The sequence below is a fragment of the Ostrea edulis genome, chromosome 2 (assembly GCF_947568905.1).
Source record: "Ostrea edulis chromosome 2, xbOstEdul1.1, whole genome shotgun sequence".
Classification (NCBI taxonomy): domain Eukaryota; kingdom Metazoa; phylum Mollusca; class Bivalvia; order Ostreida; family Ostreidae; genus Ostrea; species Ostrea edulis.
The window spans coordinates 23,339,117-23,363,524 of record NC_079165.1 but is presented as its reverse complement, the minus strand read 5'-3'; the positions used below and the strand labels follow the sequence as shown (position 1 = coordinate 23,363,524).

Sequence of the window (24,408 nt, the reverse complement as noted above, 5' to 3'; positions counted from 1 at the left end):
TGAACTATGTAGACAACTCCCTTCCTTAACCTGTTCTGAACATCTAGATTCAGGTACTGTTTAGGTACATTACAGTGTTTTATTTGTCTTTCCACAATTTCAAATTCTTTTACCCCATTTTAAATTTGCTCAGACACAGTTGTGTTAAAGGAGAGAAGATGATTTTGTACAGTCTTTAGTTTACCCTCCGACAACGAGGGCAAAAGGGGCAAATATTTCCCTGTATATGGCAATCGGGTGAATATCTGATTTTATTATACCTCAGTATGAATATTCTATGCAACACATAATCTGATTGGTCTAGACAGTCACGTGCCAGGGATGATAAAACTTCATATCTCCCTCTCAAACTTCATCTCTCCATATCATATTTCACCCCTTGAGCAGCCTCATGCATTTTCCATAAATTTAACGTCAAAGTAGACGAAGTTTATTGTGACGTCAAAATAAGTCTGTGTCATTCTACTTTCATAGTTTGTAAGGCACAAATTATGCGGGTCTCTGATACACAGTTAAATCGCCTGGTTTTGGTTGATACAAAAACAAGCAAGTAAATCAGCACTCAAGGAGAATGGAAATACAAAAACTGGTTATCATATCTCTGTATTTCGTTGTTTGTACCTTCTAATACGTTGACGTGCGGTGTTACTGTTAGGGTGATATCAGCTACATACAATGTGATAGGATGAGAAGTGGAGGATGTACTTGTTTTGAAATTCAAAACTTTCAAACTTGCTTTATGTAGTCAAAAAATATTAAATCTAAACAGAATAAGCAGACATTGCTGATACATGTATTTGTATTTCCTTTCATGTTTTTAGGTCACCTGAATTATTCAGGTGACCTATTGCTATCTGTTTTTGTCCGTCGTCGTGCATCGTGCGTTAACATTTGAACATTTTCAGTTTCTTCTCTGAAACCCCTGAACCAATTTCAACCAATTTTGGCATATAGCATCTATGGGTGGAGGGGAACAAAAATTGTGAAATTCGTGGTCCCTGCCCCCCTGGGGCCTGAGGGGTGGGGCAAAAACCATCAAAATGAGTAATTTTAAAAAATCTTCTTCTTTACTCCTGGACATCAAGAAGCCAAACTGTGGGCATAATTATAATGAGCGTTGAGCCCTCTACCAAAATTGTGAAATTCATGGCCCCTGGGGCAGGGGTTCTTGTGTTAGGGTGGGGCTCTGTTGGTCATATAGTGAAAATGTAGAAATTCTTTGAAAATCTTCTTCTCTGTCTCTGGGTATTAAGTAGACAAACTAATAGCATGGTAATGATGAGCAAGGATGCCTCTTTATACCCCCCGCAACAAGTTGTGGGGGGTATACTGGAATCGGGTTGTCCGTCTGTCTGTAGACGCAATGGTTTCCGGGCTCTAAAGCATTATCCTTTCCACCTACCCCGTTACCATATCATATATATGGACTACCCATGGGATGAAGAAGTTCCCTATCGATTTTGGGGTCAAAAGGTCAAACACACTGGACATCGAAGTAGCAATATGGTTTCTGGGCTCTAAAGTGTTATCCTTTCCACCTACAGTCACCATATCATACATATGACTACCCATAGGATGAAGATGTTCCCTATCAATTTTGGGGTCAAAAGGTCAAAGGTCAAGCACACTGGACATTGAAGTAGCAATATGGTTTCCGGGCTCTAAAACATTATCCTTTCCACCTACAGTCATCATATCAAACATATGGACTACCCATGAAGATGTTCCCTATCGATTTTGGGGTCAAAAGGTCAAAGGTCAAGCGCACTGGACATTGAAGTAGCAATATGGTTTCCGGGCTCTAAAGCGTTATCCTTTCCACCTACAGTCACCATATCATATATATGGATTTGGGGTCAAAAGGTTAAAGGTCACGTGCACTGGACATTGAAGTAGCAATATGGTTTCCGGGCTCTAAAGCGTTATCCTTTCCACCTACAGTCACCATATCATACATATGGACTACCCATGGAATGAAGATGTTCCCTATCGATTTTGGGGTCAAAAGGTCAAAGGTCATGCGCACTGGACATCGAAGTAGCAACGCTCAGAAAAGAGGTAGTTTATACCTATTACCAATACCCTTTGGGAGATTGGGGTAAGTGGGGGGGGGGGGGGGGGGGTGTATTCTTAGACTAGTGAGCATTGCTCACAGTACCTCTTGTTAAAATTTGTGAAATTCATGGCCCCTGGATCAGGGGTTCTGGTGCTAGGGTGGGGCTCTATAAGTCATATAGTGAAAATGCATTATTTCTTTGAAAATCTTCTTCTCTGTCCTTGGGTATTAAGTAGACAAACCAAATAGCATGGTTATGATGAGCAAGGATGCCTCTTTCAAAATTGTGAAATTCATGGCCCCTGGGTCAGGGGTTCTGGTATTAGGGTGGGGCCCTATTGATCATATAGTGAAAATGCATTTTATTTCTTTGAAAATCTTCTCCTCTGCTGCTGGGTGTTAAGTAGACAAACTAATAGTATGATAATGATGACCAAGGATGCTTCTTTCAAAACTGAAATTTATGGCCCCTGGGTCAGGGGTTCTGGTGCAAAGGCGGGGCTGACCACAAAGCTATTCAATGTTTCTTCCATCCAAAAGTAAAATTCTTATATTTAAACACAAACCTAATTCAAACATTGGAAGGTTGTTACATGATACTCAGGTGACCTATAAGGCCCCTGGGCCTCTTGTAAAAGGAAGTAAGCCATTATTAAGATTTAATGTGCCTCCTTAAGTCATGCCATATATAATGAATTGTCTACATTTGATTTTGGGGCCAACTGGCATTCTGTTCAAGAGCCCACTAAAGAAAACTTAGGTTAAGATTCCCCAAAAGGTTACTATATATTTGATATATAGTTAAAAAGATAAGAAAAAAAGAAACACGAAGATGTTTAGTAAAAATCTTTAGCGCTTTCATCATGTTCATTTCAAATCTTCAGAAGCAACATTGCAACATTGTGTAGCATATATATATATATATATATATATATATATATATGAATGATTTGAAAGACTTTCCCTTGCTTTAGGCAAATTGATGTGTATTCACATTTACTACTGTACATATAGCAGCGAATGGGGGTTGCATTATCACTTTTGGTGAAATTAGGGTGATTTTGTTTTACCTTTCCATTGACACCAAAATCTTTGACCTAGTAACCTTTGACATACTTTTAGAAAATTTGAATATACACATGTAAGCCATGAGAGGTACATATACTGTAATAACAGATTTGTTGACCTTGTGTCAATGACCTAGTTTTTGGAATTTTCAAAAAATGTTATAACTATGGTCAAATCTTTTACATACTGTGACAACTTTCATATTTGGCATGTGTATTCCTTGTGGCAAAACCTTTCCATTGACACTGAACTCTTTGACCTGGTAACATGTATCTTAACATTGACATACTTTTAGAAAATTCGAATATAAGCCATATCTTACAAATTGCATAAGATATACTGATTTAATATATCAAGCGTGTGCAATTTTTTAAAAAGACATTTCCACCGATACCAGATTTGTTGACATTGACCTAGTTTTTTGGAAATTTTCAAAACATCTTTAACCTTGATAATATCTTTTACAATATAAGAGGTACAGCTTTTATATTTGGCATATTGTGCATTCCTTGTGGCATGACCTTTCCATTGGTAGCAAAATATTTGACCTGATGACCTTTACAATGACCTTTGACCTACATTTTGGAAATTCTACATAAATTTAAATTCATTTGACCTTGTCACCTTGAAATTGACCTCTTACCTACTTTGAAAATTATTCTCTAAAATATTGTAATCCGAGGGCGTCAGCTAGTATTTCACACAGTTGTCTTGTTAGTTTTAAATTTTTTTGGTTTGAAAGTATTTGACATTGACCATTGACCTACTTTTTGGAAATTTTAGAAAAAAAATTAAACTTGGTCATATATCTTTTACAATTAACATTAGAGGTACAGCTTTCATATTTGCATGGCATGTAGGCCTATATTCCTTGACCTTTCCATTGACACCTAAGTCTTTGACCTGGTGACCTTGACATTGACCTGTTTGACGTACTTTTGAAAATTCTAATATAAATCATATCTTTTAAACCATAATGCACTGCTTTCATATTTAGCATACATGTGCATTTCTTGTGAGAAGACTTTTTCTTGACCTTGAAATTGACCTTTGATTTACTTTAATTATTCAGTAAAATGTTGTAAACACATCTTTTTGTGGAAGTCAAAATAATAAGTTTTAATACATTGTATAACACCCAGGTTACTGCCTCCTCCAGTCCTTTGAATTTGCTGAACTTCTTAAAAGAATATTTGGGTATTTTATAATTTATATAAGTCGGGATCGGATAACTTGGTTTGTAGATTAAAAACGAAAGTAGACCGGTCACAGCACAGACCTTGTGCTGGCTGCAGTTCGGAGTTCCAGCCAGGTACGTGACAGTAGATAATGTGTGAGTCTGAGTATGTAGATCGATTGTTTAGTTATTATTTGTTACTGCCAACGGTTGTTCTGCTTCATGGGCTTCTCTTCATTCAGGAGCTGCCAGAGTATGTGTGTTAAACTAAACGTTTACTAGTAATCACGACGAAGGCGTCAGTGCTAATATCCGGCCGAGATTAACACATGTCATTCTTACTTTATCGCTAGTATAGTATTATTGTAATGTTCCAAACCTTAATATAGATTCGGTCGTTCATAAAACTCGGGGATTTTTCTTTGTTGTTCTGTTGACCGAGTTTCATGGTCTATACACAGGGGCTCGTCACGAATTGACCCTCTCTATTATAGAATAGACGATGTCAAATTCTAATAAGACAAATATTTCGTGACGAGCCCCTGTGGTCTGTAGAGTTCAAAATACAAATTTCCGATTAATATATTTCTTGTTATTTTGGAATTACACTGAAAACCGAGAGCAAATACAGCTTGGGTTGGATTATAGCGGGACTGTCTCCTATTATTACACATGTATGATAAACAGACTTTGGAGCATAATCCGAAAGTCATGCTCCGCTTCACATACATGTACTGTATGACCTTCGAGATACCCCTATAGGATCACTTTGTAATTGTAATTGTAATTAAAAGATTTATATAGCGCCCTATCAACATTAGTTCTCTAAAGCGCTTTACAATTGTGAAAGAAAAGATAATATAAAATCGATGTGCACATACATGTGAATAAAATATTCATAGTGTCAGAATTAAAATGCATAAATATTATTATTAATATATATAGCGATATGATATGATTACCCTAATAACATATGAAACAATTTAAAACAACCCTTAGGAATAATTAAATACGTAAAAAGGACATAGGTATAATAACAAACAGCAGGTTTTTGGTTTTTTGTTTTTGTTAACAGCACTGTAAGAACTGTATGTAAGAGCACCAAGTATATAAAAATAATCACAAATTAAAAGGTAATCTAAAGAGATGCGTTTTGAGATTCACTTTAAAATTAGACAATGAAGTACATTGTCAGAGTTTAAAAGGTAGAGAATTCCAGAGACTCGATGCAGCCTCTTCCAAACGTCGATCCCCATATGTTTACGTACGTGTCTGAGGTACCTGGAGAAGATGCAGAGATTCGGATCTTAGTGATCGTGTGGGATTGTAAACTGTAAGGATATCCTTTATGTAAACTGGAGATAGGTTGTTGAGAGATTTGAAAGTATGAAGAAGTATCTTGTATTGAATCCTGTATTCAACTGGGAGCCAGTGAAGATCTATTAGAACAGGAGTAATATGGTCGGATTTTTTGAGCGTGTTATTAATCTTGAAGCTGTGTTTTGTGTCCTCTGAAGTTTGCTGGTGTGTTTAGAATGAACACCATAAAGCAATGCATTTCCATAATCTAATCTGGATGCACTTGCGATAGAAGTGATTTCTTTGTAAATGATAATGATAATATTTCAATTCATAGTTATTTAAGGAAAGTCCGTGCTTTTACGTATCCGGTTTTAAATTTTAAACACCGACTAGAAAGTTCCAGTTATAACTTCTTTGTCCGATGTTTGTAGTTTACGAAAACTGTACAAGTCAAATTTAGCATTCAAATGTGAATCTTAGATATATTTACCATGAATTATTATAGTATCAAGTCCGCACTAGTTCCAATGGTACAAAGCAATGTAATATCTACATTGATCTCTAAAAGGCTCATAGCTTGCAATCTAAGCCTGAACAAGTTAAAAATCATACATAGGCGTGACCCTCACAGTGGAATTCAAACTATTTTTAGTGAGTTTGTGTTTGGTTCAAAGAAACCCAGAATTATAAATCCTCAGAAAATCATCAGCAAAGCTGTTGAATATTTGAACTCTTCTTCACAAGTACTTTCAAGAAACAAAATTATTTGTACATGAGCTGTAGTTGCTAGAATCTACACATATGTTACACTATATTTTTTTTTCTATAAGTATGAGATAACATGTAGGTATTTTTATGTATGATATGATTGATAGCCAAACAAAAAAAAGAATAACACACACACCAAAAAAATTGGGAGAAAAAGGAAGGGGTGGGGGAGCCCCCCCCCCTTCTTGTGTTCTAATTGTCTGGTAGGACACAATTTTCAGTATGTTTTGCATATATATATATTGTCATATTCTGTTAATCTTGATTTTAAGACTGTATTTGCTGTTACAATTTACTATTTTCAAAGTGTGCAAAGAATAATTGTAAAACTTAAATTTAAAAATGGGGGTTTACGTACTTAAGAGACCATTTTGCGAAATATCTCTGGTCAACTATGGTAAAATTTGTTTTGTTGTTAACCTTAGATATAATGCTACATATTTTTAAAGAAAAACTGGCGTGTAAACAATTTAGATTTTGAGAATTTTTCAAAATTGTGATATTCTGTGATTTTTTTCTGAAGGATGTGAGCAGATTAAACAGCAATTGTGTATGTTTTCAATTGAATATCTTTAAAAAATTTCTCAGTAAATAAATAGCTGTTGGTTTTTATATATTATAGCTTAATATGATGTGCTTTGGTGCACATTTTTAATAAAACATGAGATCATGCTTTCTTGCGTTAAAATTTGGCTTTTGCATTTGGGGGTATATGTGCTCTGTAGCACATAGTATAAAAATAAACCCACAAAGGTATGTCTAATATGGGTGTTTTAGTTAGTTTATGAGTTGTTAAAGTTATTTAAATGAAGAAAAAAATTGATTGACAGAAATTTCTAATAGTATTTACCTACCTTAATAGGAATATGGTGCATTTCTATAAACCTACGATAGTAATATTTTTGTTATTACTGCTAACATATATATATATAGTATAGTGTTAAATCTAGGATCTAGAGAGGGCACACATATCATATATGTTCAAAAGGGCACTTTTCGTCACGGCAAGACAATTTCGGAGCATTTTCATTGTATCATACTATGATAGTAATAGAATAATCATTTAGCCTCTTTAAAAGTTAAGACCTGCAGCCTTGATCTAGCTTAAACTTTTCAACAATCAACCTTGTGAAATAAAGAATAAATGTTTATATTAACAAATATTTTTTTTAAAAATTCATAGAGGAAAAAAGGGCATGGGCCAATTAAAAAGGGCATGGCGCCAGCCAAAAAGGGCATGGTGCAGCCCCATCCTGGTTTGCTTTAGATTTTTAAACACTAATAATAACAACTGATAAATTAATTAGTAGATTATCATTCCCGCCCGCCCCTCGAAAATCGCCCCGCCCCGATTTTTTTTATTTTTCAAAATTACGATTTCCGGATATTTTTATGTCCGGTCCGGTATCGTAAACGTACTTTGTTTCACTTTGCCTTTTAGAAACCCAAATACACATGTAATTATGATTTATAAAGCTTTTTCTCAATGAGAGAAGGCATTTTCGAGGTCAAGAATACCATGGCGAAAAATAAAAAATAAAATCTTCCTACCCGCCCCATTTTTTGGTGAAGTTTGAATGATAATCTACTAATTAAATTTACTTGGCCTAACAATCCTTGATATTTTGCACGGAGAATCGCCTGTCCTGGGGGTGCTATCTACATTTGCAAAAACATTTTATGGAAATATCTGCATGTACAGCTGTATGTTCTTTTTATACAGCGCCACCTAGTCAAGGCATATTGGTCTTAATTACCAAGCCATTACAGCATTTTCAGTTTATTTCGATACCTGAAATCTAGATAACTGAGAAAGGACCGGTCAGTTCTGGACAGCTAGACCAAAACTAATACCTCTTCTATGATATAAATCATACTAGATATAATGAGGAGAAAATATGTTATCACAATCAAGTATTGGGAGTTTGTGTTTATCTAGTAAAATATATTTACTACTCTTCCATGATATGCCAACTTGTAATTGCCAATAATTTAAATTTTGAAATTAGTTCATTTTAGTATTTAAAGCTGTTCAGTTTGTCTAACTTATATTTTGTAAACTACATGTAACTTGTGGTTCATTTTGTCTATGTTGACTTGACGTATACCAACATGTTTGGTGATATCAATAAACAATTGAATTGAATAATAATAGAAATACACCAAAGCCCCGTTACCATGAATTATAAAATTTATTTACGTAGACTCTGTTGCTGATGTCAATGACAATCTTTTAACCCACTGATTTTGTGTTTTGTGGGTCACCCAACTGATAAAAACAATTTTGCTAAGCACTGGCATTCTGATAGTTCAGGTCATGTTAAATACTTTATTTTATCCCCTAGCTGTAAATAAATTCAAACCAGAAAGAAACGTGAACAGGAAGAACTCGAATAGGGAATGCCACTGACTTGTTCACAGATTTAAGAAGACTAAGAGTGGTGGATCTTGCAGTTATAAGATTTTAAACATGTTGAGATGGATTCCAATGTGCAAAAAAGATAATAATCTGCATAATTTTAATCAATAATCAATGGATTGGAAGTTTGTAATTTTATTCAGAAATTGATGGTCATGGGCTAGATTGTTCTGATTAAAGCCTACCTGGTTAGTTACTGATCGATTTGAAATACCCCAAATGACTATCTAGATAATGGACCCTCTTTGCATTAATGAGGTACATGTACCTTATTTTGTTTGGTGAAGATTCATGATTTTTCTGTGTATTAGACACTGTCACACCCACCACCTTGCATCAGGAATCTTACATGTACATGGTAATCTTATTTGCAAATACAACCTGTCATTAAGTTAAATGTTGTCTGGTGTGTTTCATACTAATTGTCAGGCCATTCTTTACATACTGATTTTGACTATGGATTACTCCAGTTATGTCCTTGTGCTCTGCTCTTTGTTACTTTGGACTGCATGCCTACCAATAATCATATATGGGGAAACTGCTCTGATTTCTTGACACATCTACCAGCAATAGCATGATTGCTTGTGTACATACATCTATAAACTGCAGAAGAGAGTGGAACTAGTTTCCAATCTTGTATGCTGCTTTAAGTGTATGGTGCCTGTCAGCCTGGCCCAGAATAGTTGGGAATGAAGCTCCCTTGAGATTGGTATTTGAAGAGTTATGGAACAGTGTTGATACTAATTAAAACCTTTTGAATTTTGCATATTATGTGTTTATATCATCATTTTAGAATGCGTAGGATCTTCTGCAACAATAACGGAGGACTGTAATATAGGGTGCATTAATCAGAAGATGTCTGATAGGTGATGATATTAATCTACACTATTCAGATCATTCTTGGCATAATATCTGTCATGTCCTTGCATGGTTTTTGGAATGAGCCTTGAGGGCAATAAAAAAAATTGTCATCCCCTGCTAAAGAGGAATTCAAGGGATTGGGGATATCGAAATGTATTTTTAGAATCAAGAGGCTTTTGTGCACATCGGCAATGTTTTGCAGGTGTAACTTCATAAGATGAGCTTGAGCTTGCATGGGGAAAATCTTTAAAAATAACTATGATATAATTTAAGCTGTATTAATTGTGATACACATGCTATTGCATGTTTGTATCAAGATGCGTATCAGACTGTCTGTGGCCAAATGTTTAATAAATAACAGCATAATATGTCGCTCATTTTCATAATCATACAGGTTATCAAGTTTCCATGACAATTGACTAATGTTCAGTCATGCTGTTTTTCAGTTTCAGATTCTTAAATGTGCAGTATCAAAAGTTTCAAAGTAACAACTTATTGCCTTGTTAAAAAGACATTGTTATATTGTGTCTGTAATTCAGGGATATCAGAAAGGACTGAGGATTGATGATTGACCAATGACAGTCTAATGGAATGATATAAACCAACGGATCCAAAAAATGTCAACACAGAAACAGGGCAAGTGGAGAGGGCCTCATGAGGGGATGCCGCGTAGGAATGAAGTGGAAATTTCTGATGATGATAACACAGATCAGACTAAAGGAGTGGGAACCAAGAGATCTAAATCCCAGGGTTCCTTAATGCAGACAGTGCAGGGGAAACTCATGAAGTTTAAAGTAATTCCACCCTCCAGTGATGTCATCAGATTTTGCAAAATCAATGATTTATTTAGATTTATGCATGATAGGAATGTACCTTTTGTTGGAGTCTTTTTCGATAGTTATTGTAAAAAATCTTGTTAAAAATAAACTATTTCAAAAGTTATAGATGAATAACCAATGATAAGTTTCATAATATTGAATAAATACACTTTTTAAACTTGTATCAGATAAAACTGGGAGTATGGAGTAACCCTGAAGGAGTCGAAAGGTTTTTGATTCATCTGGTGATACTTGGAGTTTTACAAGCGTGAGTATGACAATAAAAATGGTATGATGTCTTTACAGTCACTCCTTTATCAAAACATTATGTATGCATGATAAAATGTCTAGGTGGGGGGGGGGGGGACTAATCATCATGTGTTTGAATTACCTTGTTAGGGCCCCCACATTGAAAATGTTGGAGCCTTATAGGAATTTCACACTATCTGTCTGTCAACACTTCTGTTGTGAACACTAGCTGACGTGATATATCAAAGTGTTCCTAATTTAACTTTTTCCAATTTTGTTCAGAAATACTTTACAATGAGAGAAATAAATCTGTAAATTTTGGGGTCATATCAGGGCACAATAACTCAAAACGGTTTTCACCCTAACATTTTCAAATTTATACCTATCATGACATGATAACTCAAACAGCTTTCGTTGTAGAACAATTTCAAATTTTATGCAGAAGGAATTGACCATAGGAGAAAGTCACTTATGGATTTTAAGGGCCTTGTATTTTAAATGTGGAAGGCTGGAAGCACTTCAGGAATCACATTGTTCATTTGTCCATCTGTCCATCATCACTTTTGATTTGACACTATATCTTGCATAGTTTTCAAAATAGAACTTTTATACAGAGGCAGTTGTAGAGTAATGCAAGATGCCTACAAATCTTGGGGTCAAGGTCACAACAGTCCTTAAGTTTGTAACTTTACTATGCTGTCATTGTGACATGATTACTTGAAAAGTTCTCAACATGAACCTTTCATATTCTATACAAAGGTTGACCTTTAATGGAAGACACCTATTTAAGTTGGAATCATGAGGTTAAAGGTCAAGGTCACAAATGTCCTGACCTTCAAACCAAGTTCAATACCTTTTCATGGTGACACTTTATCTTGTGAATTTCTTCAACATAGAGATTTCATATTCTACAGTGTTCTACAGAAAGATCTTTGTTTACTCAGGGAAGACTTCTGTAGATCAATATTTTATTATGTATAACATGATCAGGATTAGCCAGCACCTATATAAGCCTTCTCCTTTAAGGTACAAGGTAAAATTCACATAATGATGTACATGAGAAATTGCAATACATAGATTACTTGATAAGATTGATAGATTGTTTTGCTGTTTTCCGCCACACTCAACAATTTTTCAGTTATCTGGTGGTGCCCAGTTTTTATTGGTGGAAGAGAGAATGCATAATAAGCTAACTAAAGAGACCTATAGATGATGCATATCCATCCGTCTGTCCATTATCACTTTGTTGTGACCCGATATCTTGATCAATTTTCAACAGAAAGCTTTTACAGTATATTTTATGCATAGGTAGTTGATCACTTAAGAAAGACAACTTACCCGGTACATGTACCATACAGTTTGTGTTCATGAGGGTAAAGGTCAAGGTTACAACAGACACCTTCCCACTAAGCTTATTACACTTTAAGCTTTAATACATTCTGATAAATGTAATTTATCCTGCAGTTGAACATGAAAATGTAAATGTGGGAAAAGAAGACATGCAATCACTTGTTTTTGACAGTACAAACATGAATGAATTCTGTGTCATTAGTACTAGTACATGTAATACATTAATTAAGTTTTTGGAGGGACCCTTTCAGACTGTGTCAATCCTCTAGTTAATGCTAAAAGTGTCATCTGACTTCTAAAATAAGCTCTAAGTCTTTGGGGGTGGGTGGGTTATTAGCACAGAAAAAAGTATTTGTTTTTCAAAAAGCTACAGTTCAGCAACCAACTAAGCTATCATGTTAAATAAAGTATTTGATTTTATATTAATCGATCAACATTGTCAGTTAAACATAGCGAGAACATGTAGAACCAAATGCTGTCATAAGACAGTAATATACATGTATCTGCATGGTGCATGCAAAGTCCTTTAAATGTTTTCTCCTTTGAACTTGTGTAACCAGCAAATAGTAAACCATATAACATACCCTCTACCATTTATATTAATAGTTACCATATAACATGCCCTATACCATTTATATTAATAGTTACCATATAACATGCCCTATACCATTTATATTAATAGTTACCATATAACATACCAGGGTTTGACACTAAGGCACGTCCGACCGACCGAGTCTACTAAATGATAGGTCCGGTCGGGTAAAATGTCGATTTACTAGTCCGACTGGTCGTGTTAAAAATAAACAAGAAACTTTACTTTAAACAGTAAGATATTTTATTCTTAACTAAAAAGAAAATAACTGTGAAGAATTTGCAAGCAATCTTGAACCGTGTGATGGAATAATCTCTATTTTTAGTTCTAATAAATAAGTCGCGGTCGGTAGTGATGTTTTACGACATCTACTCGATGTTAATTTTAAACAGTTTATTTGAATTGACTATAATAAAGTGTTTATCAAATTAATAAATTACGTCGTAAACGACTATTTATCGGTGTTGACATAGTGTGCGGGAATGTCTCTATATTTTAATACGACTTCTCGTCCTCAAGGAAAGACGTCCCAGGAGAAAAAAGAAAAGGTTAAGAAGAAACAAAGCAGGGCTTATGAAATGTAAATGAAATAAAAAGCCGGATGAGGTCATTTTATACTAAATAGATTAAAGAATATCCGTGCTGGGTAAAATTTAAAGAAACAGAAAACGTGTTTGAAAATCAAATTGTATGACGAGACTAATAAGATATTTTTGAGACAATTAAATACGTTTTGGTTCAAACTTAACGTTGAAGTATTTAAACATGGAGAAACTATCAGGGTTTTTTTCTGGAAAGTTGGTCAGTGCTAGTGGATATAAAGTCAGGTCTAGTAAAAATCATTTGAAGTAGCCCGACTGGTCTAGTGCTCAAAAAAGTAAATGTCAAACCCTGCATACCCTCTACCATTTATATTAATAGTTACCATATAACATGCCCTATACCATTTATATTAATAGTTACCATATAACATACCCTCTACCATTTATATTAATAGTAACTACATATTAACATACCCTCTACCATTTATATTAATAGTTACCATATAACATACCCTATACCATTTATATTAATAGTTACCATATAACATACCCTCTACCATTTATATTAATAGTAACTACATATTAACATACCCTCTACCATTTATATTAATAGTTACCATATAACATACCCTCTACCATTTATATTAATAGTTACCATATAACATACCCTATACCATTTATATTAATAGTAACTACATATTAACATACCCTCTACCATTTATATTAATAGTTACCATATAACATACCCTATACCATTTTTATTAATAGTTACCATATAACATACCCTCTACCATTTATATTAATAGTTACCATATAACATACCCTATACCATTTATATTAATAGTTACCATATAACATACCCTATACCATTTATATTAATAGTTACCATATAACATACCCTCTACCATTTATATTAATAGTAACCATATAACATACCCTATACCATTTATATTAATAGTTACCATATAACATACCCTCTACCATTTATATTAATAGTTACCATATAACATACCCTCTACCATTTATATTAATAGTAACTACATATTAACATACCCTCTACCATTTATATTGATAGTTACCATATAACATACCCTATACCATTTATATTAATAGTTACCATATAACATACCCTATACCATTTATATTAATAGTAACTACATAACATACCCTCTACCATTTATATTAATAGTTACCATATAACATACCCTCTACCATTTATATTAATAGTTACCATATAACATACCCTCTACCATTTATATTAATAGTTACCATATAACATACCCTCTACCATTTATATTAATAGTAACTACATATTAACATACCCTCTACCATTTATATTAATAGTAACCATATAACATACCCTATACCATTTATATTAATAGTTACCATATAACATACCCTATACCATTTATATTAATAGTAACCATATAACATACCCTCTACCATTTATATTAATAGTTACCATATAACATACCCTATACCATTTATATTAATAGTAACTACATAATATACCCTATACCATTTATATTAATAGTAACTACATAACATACCCTCTACCATTTATATTAATAGTAACCATATAACATACCCTATACCATTTATATTAATAGTAACTACTTAACATACCCTATACCATTTATATTAATAGTTACCATATAACATACCCTCTACCATTTATATTAATAGTTACCATATAACATACCCTATACCATTTATATTAATAGTAACTACATAACATACCCTCTACCATTTATATTAATAGTTACCATATAACATACCCTATACCATTTATATTAATAGTAACTACATAACATACCCTCTACCATTTATATTAATAGTTACCATATAACATACCCTATACCATTTATATTAATAGTAACTACATAACATACCCTATACCATTTTTATTCTTGCTGCATATATGTCATGATACATTGAGTATTCTGTTGGGCAAGTGCCCTGGGGTCTTTCAAACCGTATTTCATTTGTAGAAATTTAAACATCGTTTTTGACCCCTATTTGGTTCCCACAGTGAAAATGAAAATTCTGAAAGCTGCAGGACACCACCAATCATTCCAAAAGAAAATTTGGCCATTTCATAAAATATATGAGGAGTTCGGAGAACCAGGTTTTTTTTGGTGTAAAACATGATTTTTGCCCCCAGGGTAAACAAAAAATTTCGAAACCTTATTGCACATCTACGGGACACCACTTATCATATTCCAAACGATAAAGTGGTTACTCTTGACATAAAAGAGGAGTTTGAGGAAGAAAAAAGTATGACGGACGGACGGACCAGGGTAACAACAAGATACCTGGCAAACTTTCTTAACAAAGTGTGGATGTAGTTACAAATTTTCACAGTCTCCATCTTTCTAAGTTAAATGTAGGTTTTGCAATTAAAAACATGTTTAACTTAATTGCATTAATTTAAAGTTCGAACATTTTGAGTTTTAAAGCCATTTACAATGGTGTGGTGCATGTAATTATCAAATCAATTCACTTTGCAGAATAATGACAGGAATTGCTTACGCGTTAATTCAGCGAAGTATAACAGATCTCAAATCCTGCAGTCGAGGTTCACACAACTCGGACAGCTCATTACCATGTTCAGATTGTATGTGTATCGCTACAGACGGGTTCTCATCCACAGAGTTTAAAAATATATTAACAAAGCTAGACACTTTGTCAAGGGATGTTAGACAGACGATCCATGATCAGGAAGTCATAGGAAACACAATAAAGGATATGGAAAGTAGAGTGGACAGCTTTCAGTCGTCTGTCTCAGAAGTTACTGACTTGAGAGGAGGTGTAGAGGGTTTCAAGACTGAATTAACAAGCTTTAAAACTGATATGCTGGATAACTTGAGAAATTCACTTGATGACGAAGTGAGAAGTATTAAGAGTGATATTGATACGAAAATTCAAAACAAAGTTCAAGAAGAAAGCACAACATTGGGACAAAATTTAAACGAGAAAATTCAAGGTAATGTTTTTCAACTGAATGAATTTACTTGTATCCGTGAGACAACTGAAATCTTATCTACATATGTGTTACATACATCCTGTACATGTATTTTAAAGTGAACTGTGTGTATTGGCCATGATAATCGTATGTAGTCTATTGATTCACAATGGGGTTGGGGGGGGGGGGGGCTGGTTTGGTATGGTGGAACGAGGTTGTCATACTTTTTTGTTTGTTTCCTCGACTACAGCGACAAGGAAGTCCTCAGAAGAAAAGATAGGTGTCCTTAAAGACCATTTAGAGGAAGAAAAGACACAAAGAGAGACTGATGTTCAGAAGATGTTGGAAACTATGAAGACTGTAGAAGCATCAGCAGTGCAGAACATCAGTGATGTCAAAGACAGAGTTGTAGGGATGACCGGACAGATAGACTACTTCTACAGGGAACTTAAAGAAATAAGTAAGCATCATGGGATATCCATATCAGGAAATATTATACAATTATTAAATGTGTTTGAGGTAGATATTAATATCAGGACAGTTATTAAATATTTTTGAGTTCAATACAATGCAGTGCCTGCTGGATTGAGAAGTGAATATTGTATTTAATTTTTTTATTATTATATGATTGAATAATTCAGTTAACATTGAGTTCAATCGAAATATGACCACTCAGATATTGTTTAATAAGGTCTACATGTTTAAACAGTCAGTTGTGAATTTTCTAGTCATGCATATAACAAAACAAATAGTTGTGTCCTTATAATAATCACTTTTGACTATGTGTTGCAGTCCAGCTGCATACAAAGATGGCTGACAGTTTTCATTTTATAGCGTCAAGTAAATAGTTTTAATGTTCTGAATTATTCATTCATATAATAAAACAATTATTGATATTTTCTTGGCCAATACAATACTTTAGTTACCCTCAAAGTACAATATTTACCTGACCTTAGTGAATATTCTACCTCTCTAAAGTATTCACCTAAAAAAATGTCAATAATTGTATTAGTATAAACCAGTTTTAAAAGATCTGTCAATGATTGTTTTATATGCTTGAATGAATCAAAACTTTGAAATAGGCTATTAGAGCTTACAAAATGATACCTGAGCAACCATCTTTGTGCACAGTTAACGTGCAGGACCTAGTTGAAAGTGATTAGAGATGCAAGTTGTGTTAGAGGACTAAAAACTTATATAAACTATTATCATGTTATATGTTGGATTGATGTCATTAATGATGTGGGAGATTGATATATAAGGGATATAACTGTCACATTTTCTTTGATTGTGCTCAAATGAACGCGCAATAAATAAACCATTTTTTTTAAGGGTATTATTTTGAGGTCATTGGTACAAAGGTATTGATTATTAAATTTGATCAATTAAGTTTCGGGATTTATAAGGTACTCAGTGATGTTTTTCTTGTCTGTAGTTTACAATCACCAAAGGCCCCGTGTTGGTTAGCGTAAATCGTTATCCACCTTACACTGAAAGAAATTGCTGTCGCAGAAATTCTCGCTTAAATCAGAAGATTTTGTCTATACTTATGAAATATGTAAATTTTGTGTCAGATATCTACATTGTGGGGTTTCTTCTCCTGGTGGTCATTGGGATTATCTATGGAGCCTACAAGGTGCTGTTGTTTCGACAAACGCTACCTAGGGTCACAGACTATCCACCGACACTGAATTACAATCCCCCACCGACAAAGAAGGGTTCACGGAGCTGGGCGGGAGGCCAGGTGAGATTGATGTCTAGTGTTGAAAAATACTGAATATAGTGGTTTTCTATTGTAAATTGTGGCTCAATGAAAATATTGTACAAAATTTCAAACATTTCAAGATTTTTGCCACAAAAAAAAAATATATGGTGTACATGATATTTAGCTAATCAATGTCGAAGCAAAACAACAATTTTTTAGCTCCCATGATCTCATTAAGTCTGATACCTGCTTTGATTTACATGTAAATTGTGTTCATCCTTACTGATTCTCATATGATTCAGTCGAGAAAATTGATTTCAAGAGTAAGATGACTGAAAAAACTGTTTGAATACATTGAATATATCTTTAAAAATTTTTTTTTAAAAAGGACATTTTTTTTTTCAAAGTTAATGTGCTCTTCTTTCTATAAGGATAGCTAGGAAAGTGGGATACAAAAATTATCTGTCTATTGATTTTTCTCATACTTTATAAAATCTTGATTTTGGGGACCCTTAATACAAATATGTCCAAACTATAATATGTAGTGTTTCTTGTCATTGTAGGGGGTTATTGGCATGGAAGAATTACCTCCTCAAAAATCAGTGAAAACTAATTAAAATTAAATCATTGCCCTGTTAAACTTTCCTTGAAATTTATTGCTGTCTGATATTCACACAGACTTGAGACTATAGGGAATGGTTGTCCTTTCAGTATTTTTTCTGCACATCTCCAGATTGTGAAGTTTAAACAAAAATATAGTCTTTAATACAGGAAAAAAAATGATAGTATGAAATACTAAATATGACCGAGATGTTGAGTTCAGTCAACAATGTACTTAGTGCACTTTCACTACTATAACTGCCTTGTATCAGCATATTATATATATTATTTGAACAGTATATTTTGAAAATGCATATCATTATTAAAAATTCAAAAGATATATATATATATATCAAGTATTGTCAATATTTAATCAACATTTAAGGAAATAAAAAAATCCCCAAAATGATGTCTCTGGTACAGCAAGTTTTACTATTGTTTAAAAGGAAAATTTCCATGTCAGAAAGAAAAAGGTCTGTGTTATAGTTAATGGGCTTGTTTATCTCATTCATGAGATGGCAGATGGAGGGATATTGCTGACTAGGGACTTGTAGGTCTTAGGTCAAGGTCATTTAATAAGTATTTTTGTTAACATCTAAAAATGTATATGAAACAATGCTCAGTTTTGCTCTCCCCTGTTAATGTATCAGGCCTGGTGTAAGGGACTGAATACATAATTATGATGAACGCTTTATAAATTCATGGTTGTTTATTTCCATTCAATGTTATTGTTAATGGTGTACAGTGTAAGTAAAGGGAATATTTACAGATCAGGGAGTGGGGATGTATTGACCTTAAGATCAGAAGCTATTTACACCTATCATTGTTAATTGTTCCGATATTTCAGTCATCAGAAGCCATTGTGGAGAGGATTGCCAGGAGATCTCGAGGACCAGGCCTAAGCATTGTTAGTTTCAATGTCAGCTCCCAGCAGTTTCACAAAAGTCTTGTCGCTGGAATTCCAACATCCAGCTCAGTGAATATCAGTGTAAGGATAGCTCTCTTTTCTGTAGTAAAAATACAGTTTGTGAAGATTTCAAGGAGTCCACCATATACATGTTAGATTTTCTGTTATTTGATTTTATACAAAAATTTATGAATATTTTGCTCTCTTTTAAAAGGCTCACCTAATACGGAAGTTAAAGGATATATTAGAAATTAATCCATTTAGTCAGGTGATCATATTTGTGGATTTTAATGAGAGGAACATCATCCTAGAAGATCCAGATGTGGAGATTGGGGACATCAGGAGAATGACCACACTGGGATTCCAGAAAATGGGGTGTAAGTTTATACCAACAGCGTTTAACTTACCATGATAGATATTAAAGGATAACAAAGCCAAGAATTGCTTTCTGTAATCTACACCTTGTTGGCCATCTTTGTTTACTGCTAGAGTGTAATAGTGGAAAGTGATGATAGAGACACAAGTTTTCATCGGATGTCCAAAAAATAATTAATAATCAATTGTGTAGTTTTGGTAATTCCAAATTTGATTTTTGTCTGATTTTGGAAAAATCAAATGTTATAATTATATAGCTTAGAATTATCAATTCAAATGATTCTAGTAATATTAGGATCATGCATTGTAATGATGGATTATTCAGAATAGAATATACCTATTTGAATTGTATATGATAAAAACTGACTGAAATTCAAAGTTATATAATATGTTTAAATTTTGATAAGTTGCCAGAATAATTTCAGTTCAAGTACATAATCATGATTGTTTCTCTTTAGAAAAGTTGGACTCTTGTGCTGTCCTTCAATACTCTGAAAATACAGTAGAATTTTGACCCATAAATACAGATATTTTTGTATTGTTAGCTATAAAACATTTATTTAATGAAGTAATGTATATATCAAGGAGCAGAGAAAACTGGGTTGTTTTGTTTTTTACAATTTTGCTTCCATATAGTAAAAAAACCCTGTTTACTTACGCTTATTTTTGCCCAGATACACATGTACATAGAAAATCTATTTCATACTGTTTCAAATTTTCTCAAAGAGTATTTCTGCAATTAGATTTTCTGAGTTTAAATCAAAATTAAACAGAAATACATACAAGCTTGCTGGTATACAGTACATGTGTTTTAATGAGATACATACAAGCTTGTTGGTATACAGTACATGTGTTTTGTATTTGTGTTTTACAGGTGATGTGTTCGTGGTGTACATCAGACATCGCGATTCGCAGACCTTACAAGAGGGCCAGCTACACAGTCCCCGTCTCTACTCTATATACAAACACCCTGTACTGTCCGAGCTCGAGAAAAAAAAACGTGTATTGTCCATCTACGATAAATTCCATCCTCATCAAGTAAAGTTCCTGGAAGACTGCATTGAAGAGTTGTAATTTTGTTGTCCTTCTGGTACACCAGGATGTACCCTTCATGTATTTGCTGTTGTATTACCTGTCTGAGACTGGTAACAGTGTTCTTGTGGTTGTGTGATATTTCCTGTCATGAAGGCCACAGCGCAAAATGTAGGTCATCAGGACCTCGTGTTGGTATCATGATTATGCTAATTCCAGATGCGGGATCATAAAACCCCTGGCAGAGGTGTGCATCTAACGAAGAGAAGGTTATCTTTAATTTGTTTATATTTTATAGTATTTTTCATAATGAAGTACATTATGTATCTTGCATAGGTAAATCATTCCTATCAAGATACGTTTGATCAAAAGTAGGTCACAATGGCCTTGTTTTGAAATGATAGGACTGTCAGTGACTCTTGAGTTCATGAAATATCAGGTTTACAGTCTCTGTTGATGTTCAGTGTTACAGTCACATGGGAGAAATAGTGAGGGGATGATATTGTAATTTAACTAATAAAAATAATCAACAAGCAAAAATAAAAACAAAGCATATGGAAGAAAGGACTGAGAGTATTTATAGCTTGCCTATTAACTGTAAAAATGGTTATTTACACATGAGGAAAATTTACACTAATTACGCGGTCATGTTATAAGTGCGTAAATTTCCCCCATACGCATAGTTTTAAATATTTGATAAAAAATACATTATATATATTCAGTTACCATGTAAGCCCCAGCCCCCCCCCCCCCCCCCCCCCCCCAGTCGCAGTAATTTAATGTCATTGAATTAATGTCAATAATCTGTACATGTAATTTAAGAGTTGTATCTAAATGCTTACACCCTGTTTTGTAGCAGTAGCCTCCCCTGCTTGAGGAGGATACACCCATGTACACATTCTGTAAAGTAGTGCTGTGACATCACGGTTTTCATTATGTGGTATTTATGATGCAATTACACAGATGTGTCCCTGTGATAATGATTTAGAATATGATTCCTACGTCTAGTATATTTTGTTGTTGAATGTATGCACAGGTGTGTAATAAACTTATTTTGGTACAATTTTTATGGCCCTTATTATTTTTGCATATTTCACCATTCCACTTACTTCAATTATGTCCGTCTCGATATAAGTAAAAAAAATCTTAAGCGAGACGTTAAACAAGATACAATCATGTTTATAGCATTCAATTGTTTTTATGGAATAAAGTGATTTTGATTTGCTATCATCTGGTTTTAAACAGTTTATTTTTTATGAACCATGAAGTGATGCGATGACAGAGCAATACTGCTTATAGGGACATGAAAGTATTCTTTCTTCAATAGAGATCATGTAACTGTTGTAGGATGGAGTGTTTGAGGAGTGATAGAGTATAGTCACCTAACTACCACACTGCTTTATTGATGGGCACTGCAAAGTGTTTGATAGAGACAGTCATTTACTTGTAAAAGTACCCCAAATCAGATCACCAAACATAGGTCGTGTGTCTCAAAAATAGGTCATGTGTGCCCCCAACATAGGTCATGTATGCCCCCAAAATAGGTAAGTAAGTAGGTAATGAAAAGTAATAACACACCAAGATGTGAATCCCTTCTTTTTAAACCACATTTTATACATTTGCTGATGCTACTACTTGTTGGAATGTTTTAACGATGTACAGACTTACTGTCAGTGACTTTTAGACTTGCACGAAATGATGTGGATTTCGTTTTATATCTTTAAGCGCCAGGGCACCTATTCACAAAATATCTTACGACTAAGATCAAATTTTACAAACACGGTAATTTCCTTATTTTTCATTGCTTGTAGCCTTTCTTAATTAATATGTAAAGTACATCCATGGTTTATAAAAGTTGAATACATACTTGTGACCTTGGGATCGGTATTTGATTATCAGACAGAATTATGTTTTTCATCTTAGTTGTAAGATATTTTGTGAATATGGGCCCAGGTACCTGTAAAACGGAGGGATTGTTCTCTCTTTTGACTCGTATACATGTACAATTTTAGTTAATTTATTTCACTGTTTCCCAGAATGAATCGTCAGAATGTGGTGCATTGTGTACAGTAAAATCAGTTTTACTCCACAATCGTTTAATCTATGAATAAATTAGCAATATAAATATTAATTTATATCCGATGTACGGCGAATTGTTTGACAATAATATGCTGTACGTCAAGGTGCTGTGTTCCTGTACAGCGAATTGACATGCATTTCAAAGGGGTATAGCGCACTTGGTATGCAATTTCGCCTACATAAATTCCTTTTTCTTGAATGTCATTTTTTACAAATATTCTGCTATACAATGTCAGTTTATACTTGTGGTTACCCAAATTACGCAATAAACATATCTATATAATAAAGATATCGATATGTTGATAGTATCTTTATTTGATAAGCATAAACATCACCGTGATTATATAGAGTATATAGTAGATGTAACGTAATGGGCATAATAAATTGCAAACTGTTGCAAAAGGCCATCCTAAACCAGAAATAAAACACTGAAATTGTGTACTTGATTATGACTGTATATAAGTCCGTTTGAGGAAATTTGGTTTAAGGTCGCTCTCTTGTTGAAAATTGATAAAATATGAAAAAATCGTTTTCAAAATTTACCTTGAGATTTAGCAGCCTGTCAAACGTTAAACGTTTAAAACTCACATGAATGGGTGGCCAAGTGGTTTAGGTGCTCGGTAATCTCACATTTAAACCATACATTCTGAGTTCAAGTCCAATATTTTTCCAATCTATTTTTTTTTTTTTTTTTTTTTTTTCATTTTTTTGGGGGGTCGTTTTCTTGAGTGGGGGGGGGGGTTAAATATGATGCATATATTATATAACAAATATTAGTCATTCTCATCATAACTTCTAATATTTGCAAGTTATGACTTAAAGAAAGGGAATTTATTCCGAGATCATTGTAGCTCCGTTTGTTTACACTAACATGTTCCTGTGTGCACAGGATTTTCAAACCGTAATGTGGCTGACGAAAAGCTAAACAAATACTACAAGAAAAAGGACACAAATGCACAGCATGTAATAAGTAATCAAAGTACTGAAAGTACTGAAAAGCGCTAAGCTGACTTCATGAATTCTGTATGTAATGTTAATGAGCAGGAACAACATTAAAAAAAAGGTTTATTTGCATTATTCTTTATTTTCGCATAACTACGTAGTACATTTTCTGTAAGAAAATAACAAATATGGATTGGAAGCAATGTCCTGAAACTTTTCAACACGTTGAAATATAATTTTTATATGATGTTGTAAAAATAATGGTCACTATGATAATTTGGATCCCACACTAAACTAAAACCCTGTCCTTGGATCATGAAATTTACAATTTTGGTAAAGGACACCTGTTCTTATTAAATATCTATAATCAGAATTTGGTATCAATAGCATTACCACCGCTGCGGTGGTCCAGAGGTAAAGTGTTCGCTCTGTATGCGGGCGGTCGGGGTTCGAATCCCGGCCGCGACAGACCTAGTTCGTTAAACAGGTAGTGGCAGTTCCATCACCAAACTCGGCATCAGGTGTGAATGTCACGAGTCCTCGGAGATGGCCTTTAAAACGGATGTCCCGTGTCACAGTAGGTGTGGCACGCTAAAGAACC

General features: G+C 33.9%; 1 protein-coding gene across 2 annotated transcripts; it reads left to right on the top strand.

The window, feature by feature from the left end:
* The first annotated feature begins 4,354 nt into the window (after nucleotides 1-4,354).
* Nucleotides 4,355-22,016, top strand: LOC125679182 (uncharacterized). Of its 2 annotated transcripts, XM_048918172.2 has the most exons (10): nucleotides 4,355-4,436; nucleotides 9,584-9,656; nucleotides 10,191-10,445; nucleotides 10,658-10,737; nucleotides 15,713-16,188; nucleotides 16,418-16,627; nucleotides 17,742-17,911; nucleotides 19,320-19,460; nucleotides 19,594-19,756; nucleotides 20,629-22,016. In XM_048918172.2, exons 3-10 carry the CDS (start codon nucleotides 10,269-10,271, stop codon nucleotides 20,826-20,828), a joined length of 1,617 nt encoding a protein of 538 aa, XP_048774129.2. In that variant the 5' UTR covers nucleotides 4,355-4,436; nucleotides 9,584-9,656; nucleotides 10,191-10,268; the 3' UTR covers nucleotides 20,829-22,016. The 2 variants fall into 2 exon arrangements, with proteins under 2 accessions (XP_048774129.2, XP_048774128.2); XM_048918171.2 differs by lacking the exon at nucleotides 9,584-9,656 and having other exon boundaries at nucleotides 4,365-4,436.
* Nucleotides 22,017-24,408: the final 2,392 nt, after the last annotated feature.

Coding starts and splice junctions, on each gene's coding strand:
- LOC125679182 (XM_048918172.2), top strand. CDS start 10,269: ATGTCAACACAGAAACAGGGCAAGTGGAGAGGGCCTCATGAGGGGATG. Junction 10,446..10,657: donor GGAAACTCATGAAGTTTAAA/GTAATTCCACCC, acceptor AACTTGTATCAG/ATAAAACTGGGAGTATGGAG. Junction 19,757..20,628: donor GGGATTCCAGAAAATGGGGT/GTAAGTTTATAC, acceptor TGTGTTTTACAG/GTGATGTGTTCGTGGTGTAC.